The 11,991-nt window shown below is 54.7% G+C and overlaps 4 protein-coding genes across 4 annotated transcripts; 1 reads left to right on the top strand and 3 right to left on the bottom strand.

The window, feature by feature from the left end:
* Positions 1-133: 133 nt before the first annotated feature.
* W97_02489 (CAMK/CAMKL/AMPK protein kinase) lies at positions 134-2,961 on the bottom strand (the record flags this gene model as incomplete). The annotated part of the gene is made up of 3 exons (XM_007780389.1): positions 134-1,623; positions 1,696-2,531; positions 2,591-2,961. The coding sequence occupies 3 exons, from the start codon at positions 2,959-2,961 to the stop codon at positions 134-136; spliced, it is 2,697 nt and encodes an 898-aa protein (XP_007778579.1).
* A 3,147-nt stretch (positions 2,962-6,108) lies between these two features.
* On the top strand, positions 6,109-7,877 carry W97_02488 (uncharacterized protein; the record flags this gene model as incomplete). Its single annotated transcript, XM_007780388.1, has 2 exons — positions 6,109-6,495; positions 7,218-7,877. 2 exons carry the CDS (start codon positions 6,109-6,111, stop codon positions 7,875-7,877), a joined length of 1,047 nt encoding a protein of 348 aa, XP_007778578.1.
* A 642-nt stretch (positions 7,878-8,519) lies between these two features.
* Positions 8,520-9,160, bottom strand: W97_02487 (uncharacterized protein; the record flags this gene model as incomplete). Its single annotated transcript, XM_007780387.1, has 2 exons — positions 8,520-9,025; positions 9,085-9,160. 2 exons carry the CDS (start codon positions 9,158-9,160, stop codon positions 8,520-8,522), a joined length of 582 nt encoding a protein of 193 aa, XP_007778577.1.
* Positions 9,161-9,854: 694 nt separating this feature from the next.
* Positions 9,855-11,741, bottom strand: W97_02486 (uncharacterized protein; the record flags this gene model as incomplete). Its single annotated transcript, XM_007780386.1, has 5 exons — positions 9,855-10,194; positions 10,248-10,285; positions 10,336-10,921; positions 10,978-11,455; positions 11,507-11,741. The coding sequence occupies 5 exons, from the start codon at positions 11,739-11,741 to the stop codon at positions 9,855-9,857; spliced, it is 1,677 nt and encodes a 558-aa protein (XP_007778576.1).
* Between the last annotated feature and the right edge of the window lie 250 nt (positions 11,742-11,991).

Raw genomic sequence — 11,991 nt, 5'->3', positions numbered from 1 at the left:
TAACCCATGATCGCATGCAACATAATGCCAGAACGAAGCACTGCCCTCCCAGCCACAGAGACGTACAGTCGGCTCCGAGTCCAGTGATCAAACCACCAAACGCGCTCTCCACTCAAGCAACCTCTTCTCCCCATCACTCCCCTTCAGCAAGCTGGATGATAAGCCGACTCGCAACATCCAAGAATGGGAACGGACTGGTTGCCCTCTTCTCATTCTTGACCCTCCCCGCGCCAACCCACCTCTCCTTAACCCTCACAACTCCATGGCCATGCTCATCACCGCCCAGCCGTCTCCACTTCCCTTCCTCATCCTCCTCGTCGAAGCCCGCGCCATCGCCGCCACGTCCATGCTGCCCATGGCCTCCGTGCCCATCCTCACGCTCTTCTCCATCCACTGCCTCAACCTCGGTACCATTGACCTTGATCTCCCTCACCAGCTCCCTCACCAACCTCTCATACCCCGCGCACTTGAAATCCACCAGAAAAAAATCCCTCTCGATGCTATACAACTGAATCGTCATATACACCCAGACACTCTCGTCCGGCTCCGGGTATCCTCCCTTCCCGTCCCCTCCCGCCACTCCCGGCCCCGCAAACGCCGCCTCCGCGCCCTGCATCCCCATCCCATTCCCCAAGCTCGTCGCACTCCCCCCCGTCGCACTCCTCCTCCTCAACTTCCCCGCATCCGCCAGGTCCACACGGCTCGAGTGCGTCGAGGACGGATGCGCAACGCCGGGGGGAAACATCCCCGCCTTCTTGAAGCGCGCGTTGATGACCCACGGGTCCTCAGGGACAGCGTATCCGTAGTCATTCTTAGGCCCATGCCGCACACGGCGACGACCTCGACTCGGCGACTCCGAGACATTGTTGCGGACGGAGAGCGGGCCGCGGCCGTCGCCGTCGAGCTGGGCGGAGTTCGAGCGCACGGTGTCGGAGTCTGAGTCCGAGAAGCTGCGCGGGCGAGCGCGATCCCCGCGGTGGGTCGAAGATGCGGAGGAGGAGCGCGAGCCGGAGTGAGAGCGGGAGCGGGAACGTGAGCCTGAGCGGCTGCGGGAGTGGGAACCGTGGCCGCCTGGGCGTCGGGCTTTGGGCACTTCCCAGTCTGCGTCCATGGCGCGGAGAGCTTTGTAGATTGCGAGCATTGCTTCGGCGGGTGCGTTGCGGCTGCGGATCCCGAACTGCCATTTTGTTGGGCGAGGCTTCTTGGCGGGGATGGGCGTCATGCCCTCGGGTTTCGCGCCTTTTTCGGAACCCATTGGGCTCCTGCTATGTGGCTTCAGTCTTCTTGCTGTAGCGGCTTGCTGCTCGCTCGTTTGGTGGTGGTCTTGTGGGGATGAGGTGCTGCTTTCATTCTGGAGGTCTAGCTGTTGGGAGGGCTTGGGATGACCTTTCATGTAGGCGCGGTGGAACTCGGTGAGGGAGCTGGGGAGAATGGCAATTGTGTTCGCGGGGTTGCGAGTGTCATTCGAGACGGAACTGTGGCGCTGGCGGTCAGATCCGACAGGAGGTGCGGGAGCTGGGCGCATGGCCATCGTGGTAGCTATAGGAGCGGGGTCTATGGGGCCGTGGGTCGGTGGGGATTGCGCTATGAATGGCTGGAGGGCTGGTTCTTCTCGGAGGAGAGCTATCGAGTTGGTTAGATTGGATCCCGCTTTGGGGCGTACCCCTGATATCTGATAGACTGCTGAAAACTTACGATTCTCCTTCATGATCTGATTCTCCCTCACAATGAGATACGCATCTTTAATGGCGCTCGGCTCATCTTTCGCAAGCGCTGCCTGGACGTCCTGCTTTGCATAACCCATCGTCCTGCCGAGCTTGTCGACGACCTGACCGTGCAGCTTCTGCACCACAGCAGCCGGTTTCGACGGGCCAAGATTACTCGGATCAATCGCCTTGTTTGGATCCACGCCGGTGTCGAAAAACTCCTCAGGCGGCAGCTGTAGATACGGAGCGAGGTCCTTGGTAAACCAGGGGTCTTGCCTGATGTCCTGAATGGTGATGCGGTTCATTGGATTGACGACCAGCATCTTCTTGATCAGTCGTACTGCGCCGGCAGACAGGTAATTCGGGACGGTGTAGTTTCCCTGCGCGATCTTCCTGAACAGAGCTGGGATGTATTCATCATCGAAGGGCAGCCGACCGACGAGCAAGACGTACAATATGACGCCGCAGCTCCACACATCGACCTCTGGGCCCGCATACAGCTTGCCAGAGATGACTTCAGGTGCCGCGTAATTCGGGCTACCGCAGCTAGTCTTGAGGAAGTTGCCGTCCGTCATGATGTTGCTAAGACCAAAGTCGGCGATCTTAACGTTCAGGCTCTCGTCCAGCAGGAGGTTCTCAGGCTTCAGATCGCGGTGTACGATCTTGTGTCTGTGGCAGTACTCTACTGCGCAGACGATCTGCTGGAAGAACTTGCGCGCTTTGTCTTCGGGCATGCGGCCGTGCTGGACGATGTAGTCGAAGAGTTCATCGCCGGCATATTCGAGGACCATGATGATCTCGGTACTTGTTGTAATGACAGTGTATCTGTTCGCAGAATCAGTCAGCCTTCGCTCCATCTTTTCCAGGGTCTAGCGCGAGCTCACAGCTTGATAATATGCGGATGCCGTAGCAGCTGTAAGTATGATATTTCCCGCTCGATTCGGCCCGCCATGTCCCTCGTGACCAGTTTTCTTCTCGAGATAATCTTCAGCGCAACCTTCTGCCCCGTAACCTGATGCACTGCCAGTTTGACCTTGCCAAATGACCCCTCTCCTAGTGTCCTGACAATGTGATACTGGCCCAGCCTGTTCTGTGCCCGCTGTACTGAGGCAGATGCCGGAGTTGGTGTCGGTGCGGGTACGGCAGGCCGCACTGTGCTGTCTGAACCGACATCGCTGGGTCTGTTCGAGCCGCGACGGGTGTTGGTGGTGGAGATCGAGATCGACAAATCTTCGTCGTCGAGGGCTGAAGTCATGGCGGACGGCGAGGCTGTCGATGCTTCGTTGCCGTCGGCTCAAAGCTGCTCGGGGGGTCGTGCTGGTTGGGGGATGCGCGGTCGAGGATGGAGAGGTTGGCCCACTGCTTGCTAGGAGAGATGTTGTCGATTATGCCAGCGGGAAGAAGCTTGAGTTCAAGGATCTGCGGACATATGCTGGAGGGAAACAAGGCGTCAAGAACTATGCGGGCGTTCCTTCGCGCTCTTCTGACCGTATGCGCCCTTCCAGGTCTATGTACTGTGTCCCAGAAACAGCTGATGCCCCAGAGTCGCCGGCTAAGGTACGTCAGCAGCACCCCGTCACAGCGAGCACTAAGCGCCGGCGCGGGCCGTGGATCAAGAGACGCCGAGAGAACTAGCAGAGAAGCTCGCGTGACGAAGTGAACGGCGGGGGGAAATGCTATGAGAAGTGGAATTCCTCGCTGTTGCAAGGCAGCGCCTTCGGGATGGATACGGCTCGCAGGAAAATGTCAAGGGGCACGACAGTCATGCAGGTGCCCTTTGCGCGGGTCAACCTAACGCTCCCGATGCCGGGCGTTGAGAGCGTCAAAGAAGGGTAGAGCGCGAGTTCGCTGACGGCTGGCAGCTTTAACTCAAGGGTGCCTTAGCTGTGCTTCGCCGCCGCTGACGGTCGCTTTCTGACAGTGGTGGTTCCTAGACCGTGGATGCGGTGTCGATGGAATCAAGACGGCGCACTCATTCCGCGCGCTGTGACGATGGCGGATGTTGGCGCGAGCTGCATGTGAAAAGTGGAGAGTCCCTTGGTCGTGTGGGGAAATTCTCAGCCCTTCAACCTTCCGGCATCCGGCAACATGAGTCTTGATAGCAAAGCGAGATACAAACGTATACTCCTCACATTCCATGCTACTGTAGACCCTCAGCTGGCAGCCAACTGGCACTTGTCCGTGGCCTTACCTCAATGAAGTGACAGAGCCAGACCTTTCCCCTCTATTAGAGCATGACCCGTAGGTATTGATCTCAGCTCCGTCATGGTACCACTTCAGCCCGCCACGAGACGCCCTCAGGGAGCGTGACGAGGGCATGGACGAGGCGGCAAGGCTCGAGAACTGGTCTCACTTTTTCCATTTGTTGGTGTTTCTGTCCTCCCCTAGCAATCAGCTTTGGAGATAGGAGTATATACGATTAGTAGGCTTGCGTACAGCTCCCCATCATCCACCCCTACTGTGACAAAGCCAATCATTAACCCACGTCCACAGTCATTGTCATCTGTTTCCGTTGTCCGTCATATCTTTGGTCCTAACTCTCATGAGCTTTCTGGCTATGTTTCCTCACGATTCTTTAGCACCCTGGCTGTGGTGAGCTTCGCTGCTCAGAACGTCCACGCAGCAGCTATCACCAACGATGTCTATGCGAATGGCCAAGTCGTTGCATTACTTCATGCCATCTTTCTCCCAACATACCGTTCAGCCTACCAGTACCGCAGCACCTTGCTTAGCATCCCTACGGTCACAACAACTATTGCCACGAAATACCCCGAAACCACCGTAGCGACTGTCACACCACTAACGACCACGACCGAATTGATGACCGATATTACCGCGGAAAATGTGACAGAGACTGCAACCATCACTCAAGCTCCCCAATAACGGGCCGCTAAGGTTGAGAAGCGGGGCCCTATTAACATTCTCGCAACAAAGGCCTTCGCTAGGGAATTCAAGGCCCAGGCCCTTCATTTGGATGAGGTCGTTATTACCAAGAGTCTTTGAGGGGGGCTAGTTTGGAGGGGCGTTGCCGGTTGTTCGACTGGCGAGTTTTGAGTCTTCTTGGAGCCGCGTTCTGTATGTGTAGGCAGAATAACATGGACATCCAAGAAGTTCATTTTCAAGTTGTAAGTTGTATGATTAAGGCTCTGGTGTTTTTCTGAGGGGCACATCGAGCGGGAGACAAGCCTCACCGCATGGAGCTATCCAGCGTTCTTCCATGCACCCACCGCCTACTTCATAAAGTCATCCCCGATCACCCACTTCAGTTATTCTCAGATATGAACGATAGAACGAAATAGCTTGGGTTACCTGTTCAGACTGTATCGTGGGCATTGCATTGACCGTGAAGGAAATTTATCATCGGTAAATTCCTAAGCTTCGACCTTCGCGGTGAGGCTTGCTTCCCTTGGTGGCACGCCCAGCCAAAGATCATTCCTAGCTACATGTACGGTCTCAACAAAGTGTGATCTTAACGACGAAACCGGCCATATGGTCCAGGTCGTTGGAACTTCACCTCCCCGGAGGCACGAAGGGGGCTCTTCTAATCCCGCTCTTTCCAGTTCGAGCCTCGTCAAAGTCTTAATTCCCTATTTCCCATCCAAACAAAAACCTGCCTACCTGGCGAGTTTCCTTGGAGCGGCCGCCAAGCGGTCGTTAGGTTTTGGTTGTTTGTTTTGCTAAATGACTTCACCGCCATCAGGTGCGTTCAGCCTCCATGATGATTCTATTTCGTTCCCGACGTTGGAGGTCTTCAAAGTGAAGCTGCGTCCTGAAAGTCCGGGCGCTACGTCGTAGGGGAGTGAAGACGAAGAGGCTGTCGACTGAACCAATCACGTGCCTATTTAGAGCTGTGAATGCATTGCTTCATACATAAGACTTAATCTCTCAGTCGCAACGTTAAGAGCGCTTTAAGAACACCACGAAGTACTTTCTCACTTACATTTGGCAATTACAGGTCCATAACATCGTGATCCCGGCTCTTCATATTGCAGTTCAACGACCTCTCGGATACTCAGCTGAAGTACAACGTCGACCATATCAGCCACAAACCGTGCTTCGTCTTTGCTCTACAAATCCAGCGAAGGTTATGGCTCCAACTCCAGCACCTCTCCTAGCTCTTCCCGCCGAGATCCGCAACCGCATCTACTCGCTCGTAGTCCTCGATCAACACGATCCAGCGAAGCCCCAGCAAGATACAACAATCCTCCGATTCCTCCTCACATGCCGTCAGATCCATCACGAGGCCTTCCGCCTCGCTTTCTCCAACATCGTGTTCACCACTTCCCAATGGAACTGCGGCGGTTTTGGAAGCACGGAGACCACACTAGCGAACAAAGTCCATCCACTGCGACCAGCAAAGCGCCGCGCGATCCGTAACATGACTCTCAAAGCCTCTTACTACATGTATGGTGACGACCATACAACGCTTCTCCACCTATTCGGTCACCCCCTCACGAACTTTTATCGGGCTGGGCTGGATTTGGAAGAGTTGCGGATCACTCTCGACCCTCGCGCCCTGGAGGACTTCGGCGGATCCCACGTTCACAGCCGCATTCTGCGTGACGTTTCAAGTGTGGTAGTGGATGCGGTTGCACAAATGGGGAGGTTGAAGCGGGTCTTCGTGATCCTTGTGAATAGGGTCCCGGAGGATACCTACTTGCGGCTATATAAGGAGATAGAGCCGCTCGTGAAGACTAGGCTTGCAAAGAATGGATGGATCACCACCCAAGATTCGGCAGGGAGGATCATGATTGTCGACTTGAGGGAAGATAGGGTGGAACAGAAGAGGGTGAGGGTGGAGTTGGTGGCTGATTCGGCTTCGTGCATCTAGCAAATCTCCTCCGCTGTCTCACACCCATTTGACCACAGGACATTTGGAAAGCCGAAGACCACTTTCATGAATTCGGAAGGATACAACCAAGCGGTGGCATGAGAGTGGAACGCACAAGGGACGTTCAAAAAGGCCGTTGCCGCCTCGTAGCCGCTACCGTTCTCAAGATCAAGTCACCACTGAGCTGGATTTAGTATCCTTTTGAGTGTATAAGAACCAGACCGGCTCCATTCGATAAAGACTGTGAGCCATATAGCTGCGTCATACTCTCATGCATCGATCACCCAAAGACGTTTGTGAGCTTGGAACTGCGTTTCGGTTATCCACCGTGATGTTCACGACTCGCTTTCTATGCGGCAACACTTTTTCTTACTAACCCTTGGCAGTTGAGCGCAAGGATTGCTTGCATAAAGCCGGACTTTCTCCGATGCAGCTCTAGCCGTCATAGCTCCAAAGCCGTTCTTGAATGCTGAAAGAGGCAGATGGAATGAAAGACGCCAGCTTCAATACTCTTTTCCCCTTCAAGCTGTGATGTCTACACTAGTGCTGAATCGCCTGTCCCGAGCCATTGCTCGAACAGCTCCTTTAAAACCCATCCGCAGCATATCCACCCTCCCAAACAGCCCACATATAGTAAGCCATCCCACTCCCCCACCACCAACGCCAACTCACACCCGCAGTACGTCTTCCCCGACACCACCAGCCCCTCAACCTCCCACATCCTCTCCCTCCTCCCCACAAACCCCCCAACCCGCTCTCTAGCAATCGGCACCACCACCGCCATCCCACCCACGCCCACCAGCTTCACCGAGAACCACGACTTCCTCCGCGTCCTCGACTGGGTCCTCTCCGAGCACGCGACCCACGATCCCGACGTCCAATCCCAGGCCGCGGCCTTCGCCTCCACCGCCGGCTCGTCCCTCGGCAGCGGCGGCGTCTTCTTCCCCGCCAACCACCCCTCCCGGCGGCCCGAGCGGCGGCGTCGCGGCTCAGGCGGCGGGCCTGGATACGGCGGTGGAGGCGGCACGGGCGGTGATGGCGCGGGCGCGGCGAGCGTGCAGGGTGGTGCCGGTGGTGCTGGGCGCGGGGGGTGGCTGCATGTGAGCGATCAGCGGAATCCGCCGGATTATGGACGGATTGCGTGGCCGGAGGATATCTTTGGGAGTGTGGAGGTTGATGGAGAGGGGAAGTTCGTCGGGGGAAATGGGAATTATCAGAGTAGTGGGACGTATCGGGTTGTTACGAGGGAAGGGATTTTGGGGCTGAGCAAGTATCTGAGGGAGAAAGTAGTGGAGAAGTTGAAGGAGCTGGAGGCGCAGCAGAAGGAGAGGGAGCGGTAGAGAGGAGAAAGGAGGGATGTGTGGGCGTTTCGATGGGATTGAAATGCAGATCAAAATTGCATGGAGGACCAGCGCATATTGCGATGGCGGAAGAGGATGGAGTACTAAAGGCTACCGCAAGTGTACAAACTGTAAGTAGGATTCTCTAAGCACCAGCCGTCGCTGTGTCTGTCTGGATGCAGCACAGTCCATATTGAATGCTCCAACTAACGTTGACGTGTTCCAACGCAGTGTTCATCGCACATGGAACGGCGAGATTACTCAACTGGCTTCTGTAAGAACCTCGAGTTGTAGCTCAGTTTGGGGAGTACGGTTGGAACAGTGCACCGCCGCACGACGATCCTGCCGTTGTTGGTTTGTAAGACTATCACGGCGCCGCGGTTTCATCCACGTAGGAATGCCTGGGAACATTCTGCACTGCAATATAGCCAAGGCAGAGACACGAACACGTAGTATGGTCTATGAGGCCGGGCCTATGCATTCAGGTAACAGAGGCAGTCTCCGAGTGTCCAGAAACGTAGACGATCACCAGTAATGCACCCATAGGTCCTTGCATCGATGTTAGATACTTGTAAAACTACAGCAAGGAGACAAGTGTCATTACCCCCGCTCCCGCAAAACACTGTAACTCTCAAAGAGGCATCATACTTCACAACTCCCATTCCTCTTGCACACCGGCCCTGCCAGAGTAGCACAATACACGCCCAGAATCTCACAGAAGCTATCGAACCTGTCACAGGTATCCACAGCTCCAGGATCCACCATGGACTCGGTGGTTATCTCCTGCTCCACAGACGCCGTACACTCGTCTGCCCGATTCGCGCAGACCTCCGCCGCATGGATACAAGACGCCTTATCCGCCGACGAAAAGTCCGGAATAGTACCGCAGAAATACGGCTTCTTGAGCGAGACGATACAGGTGGGCTGAGCGGCCTCTATAGGCGTCGTACCGTCCCCAGTCGAGCATATCCCGAACTCTGGTACGCATTGGCCTGGGGCGCAGTAGTCGGCGGAGCTTCCGCAGTAGCCGTATTTGCTGCAGCATTCGCCGAAGCCGCTGGTGTCGCAGTACATGTCGTCGTGGTTCGGTCCGCACGTGCCGTCGATGCTGGGGTAGCTGGAGCCGTGCAAGAATCCTGGTGTTGCGGCTGCGTCTCGTTAGCGTTCTGGACGCTGGCGGCTTAGAATGGGTCGAAAAGGTTCTTACATGGGGTTTCTGAGCTCGTACTTTCGCTGGTCTCCGTTGGGACACCAGTAAATGGATCCACGCTTTGCTGCGCCATGGGTGCTGGGACTGGTGCTGGGAGACGGGCTCGCAAAAGACTGAAAATATTCAGCTCTGGAGAAGGCCACGCAGAGGCAGAGGAGATCAGGGATCCGATTGCGAGAAGATTATGCGCTCGCATTGTGATATGTTGTTTGGTTGAGCAGGAAGAGACCGAATGGAGAAAAAGAGCTCAGAAGAACGGGCAGAGTGCGGGAATTCTGGCAACGGCAATCAAACGATATGAGGGTGAGACGAAGGATCAAATCTATGGAATGTATCATGCAGGAATGCGGGACGTATCTCGGCACAACAATGCTGGATGAAATTACCAACATGGACGACCAAGGTTCGAAGGGCAGAATTTAGATTTTCAGACTTGTAAGTGCGCGAGAGCAGTTCTTTGAATTGAGTTTGTTCATACGCACTTACAGCGTCCGAGGGTCATTCGAGAATCGCGTTGCCGCAGTCAATCCATCGCAGTTAACCTGAAATTGGTTGACATAGAATAAGGATTCCAGGTAAAGGAGATCTTGTACGACGGATCAATGAGTCGTTTGCACTGCTGGTCGTCTTACTATTCTACTCGTACAGAACTAGTTCCTATCTAAACCGTCCACACGATCACAGATTCGGTTCAGCCGCGTCTCTGTATGTCGACGGCGCAATTTTCAGTACGGCGAGAGACTTGTTTGAATGACGCTTGGCCTACATTACCGCCCGTTTCCGGAGATGTCCGCATAACCCTTCTCCGCGCGAGAGTCTAAGTTCCCATGATTGACGTTCTCGGTACGCTGCGATGCACTCTTGCCGTGTGGTAGCATGCCGCTAGCCACGCTGCTCCGTCTCCGCTCTTCAAAATGAGCGTGCTCGGCAGTCGTTTCATAGTCGATCAAAAGCTCGCCGTTCTTGCCGTAGCGACGCGGTTCGTTCTTGGCGACTTTGACAACGGTGAAGGTGTTCGACTTATGGAAGATGGTGTCAAGCTCTTCTAAAGAACGGTATGCGGTCTCTGGATAGAAGAAATAGACGACCGGGCAGATAAAAGCGTTGCTACGTGATGCATCAGTACTAAGATGTAATACAGGGGGTTCGGATAAACTTACATCACAGCAAAGATGATGTATGTTTGGTAGCCGATGTTCTGCGCATCTGATCAGCAATGAAGTTGGGCGCAGCGGACGGTGTACCTACTTGGAATGCCACCGGAGTTATCATGACGACCATGAAGTTAAAGGCCCAATTGGCAGACGTACTGAGCCCATTTGCCGGAGCTCTGATGCGCAAGGGAACGATCTCAGCCGGGTAAAGCCACGTCATGCCCAGCCAGCCGATGGCGAAGAAGGTATTGAACAAGAAGAGGAATGCCGCCGCTACGATACCCGGACCAGCCCCGCCAACATAGGTCATGATAGCCAACATGACCATACTGAAGCTCTGTCCAGCTGCGCCGAATAGCATGAGTGGCCGGCGGCCAATTTTTTCGATGATGAAAACAGCGATCCAAGAGGCGAGAAAGTACTCGGTACCATTCGCGGCAGCTAGGATGCGGCTGATAAACGGCGTGAGGCCGATTTCGTTCTCGTAGATGTAAGCGGCGTAATACGTGATAAGATTAATGCCACTGATCTGCTGAAAGACTTGGTTTACGTAGGCCAGTATAGTTCGGTGCAGATGGCGATCTTTGTTGCGCGCAAAGAGATCTCTGAAGCCTCCTGCTGCCATTTCGAACACCGTGTCCTTAATAGCGACAAACTCCGAGTGGATGTAAGGATCATCACTAAAGCTCCGAGTTAGTACTCAGCGTTTACACAGAGAGAGCGGCGGAAGTATTACGTTGACTTAGCGCTCAGGGCACCGAGCACGGTCAGAGCCTCATCCTCCTTGCCTTTCAGGATAAGCCATCGAGGCGATTCCGGCAATTCAAGAATGAATGCCAGAATTATGAGGGCGAAGAATATCTGGAACGCGATTGGGAATCTCCATGAAATCGTACTGGGCTCTAAGAAGGAGAAGCCAAAGTCAATCCAGTAACTGAGGCACACTCCACCTGTGATCAATGCGCCCTCGATCATGACCATCTGACCACGGCGGTGACTCTTGGAAGTCTCCGATTGCCAGGTCGGCACCGTGCTGGTATTGAGGCCGTTGCCAATGCCAGTAATAACACGACCCGTGATAAAGTGACCGAGGCTGAACGCTGAGCACTGCAAGATGGCCCCGACTGTCATAATGGCAGACCCAAGGAAGATAGTCTTCCGCCGTCCCAGGAGGTCCCCCACCCAGATGCAAGCTATCGCGCCGGAGAAGCAGCCTGGATGAATCAGCCTGAGGCTCTTTTGATTCGCTTTGTCTGACTTCATACCGAGATTATAGCATGCAACAGAGATACCCTGTATGGTTGACACATGGCTCTGCCTCTCTGGCGGCGCAGCAGCGACGTCAATCTCCGGGAAAGTCTCGAGAAATGAGGGGAGTGTCAAAAGGCCTCCCATAACCCCTTGATCGTAGCCGAAGAGCAAGAAATCAATTCCTGCGATGACGCCGATTGCAATATTGAGCTTGGTGCCTTCAAGGCCAAAGTACCGACCACCAAACATGATGAATGACGACTCGTGTATGACTCTTTGAAAGAAACAACAACAACCAAACGACTCCGATGCTGATGGGTTTGGGGAAGCTAATAATCTGACGGTTGTTCTCTAGATGGGTATGAGGCCCGGGTCAGGCCATGTATATACCGTTGTCGAAAGGTTATCCTGGACTGTAAGACCGCAACAAGCGTGACGTCCCATCAGGCTTTCGAGTTGCCGAGAGTTCTGATGCTGCACCTATTGGCCAGCTCCGCAG

Source organism: Coniosporium apollinis (genome assembly GCF_000281105.1).
Source record: "Coniosporium apollinis CBS 100218 chromosome Unknown supercont1.9, whole genome shotgun sequence".
Taxonomy (NCBI): domain Eukaryota; kingdom Fungi; phylum Ascomycota; class Dothideomycetes; genus Coniosporium; species Coniosporium apollinis.
Note: the sequence above shows the minus strand (reverse complement) of the source record. Positions and strands in the feature narration are given on the sequence as shown.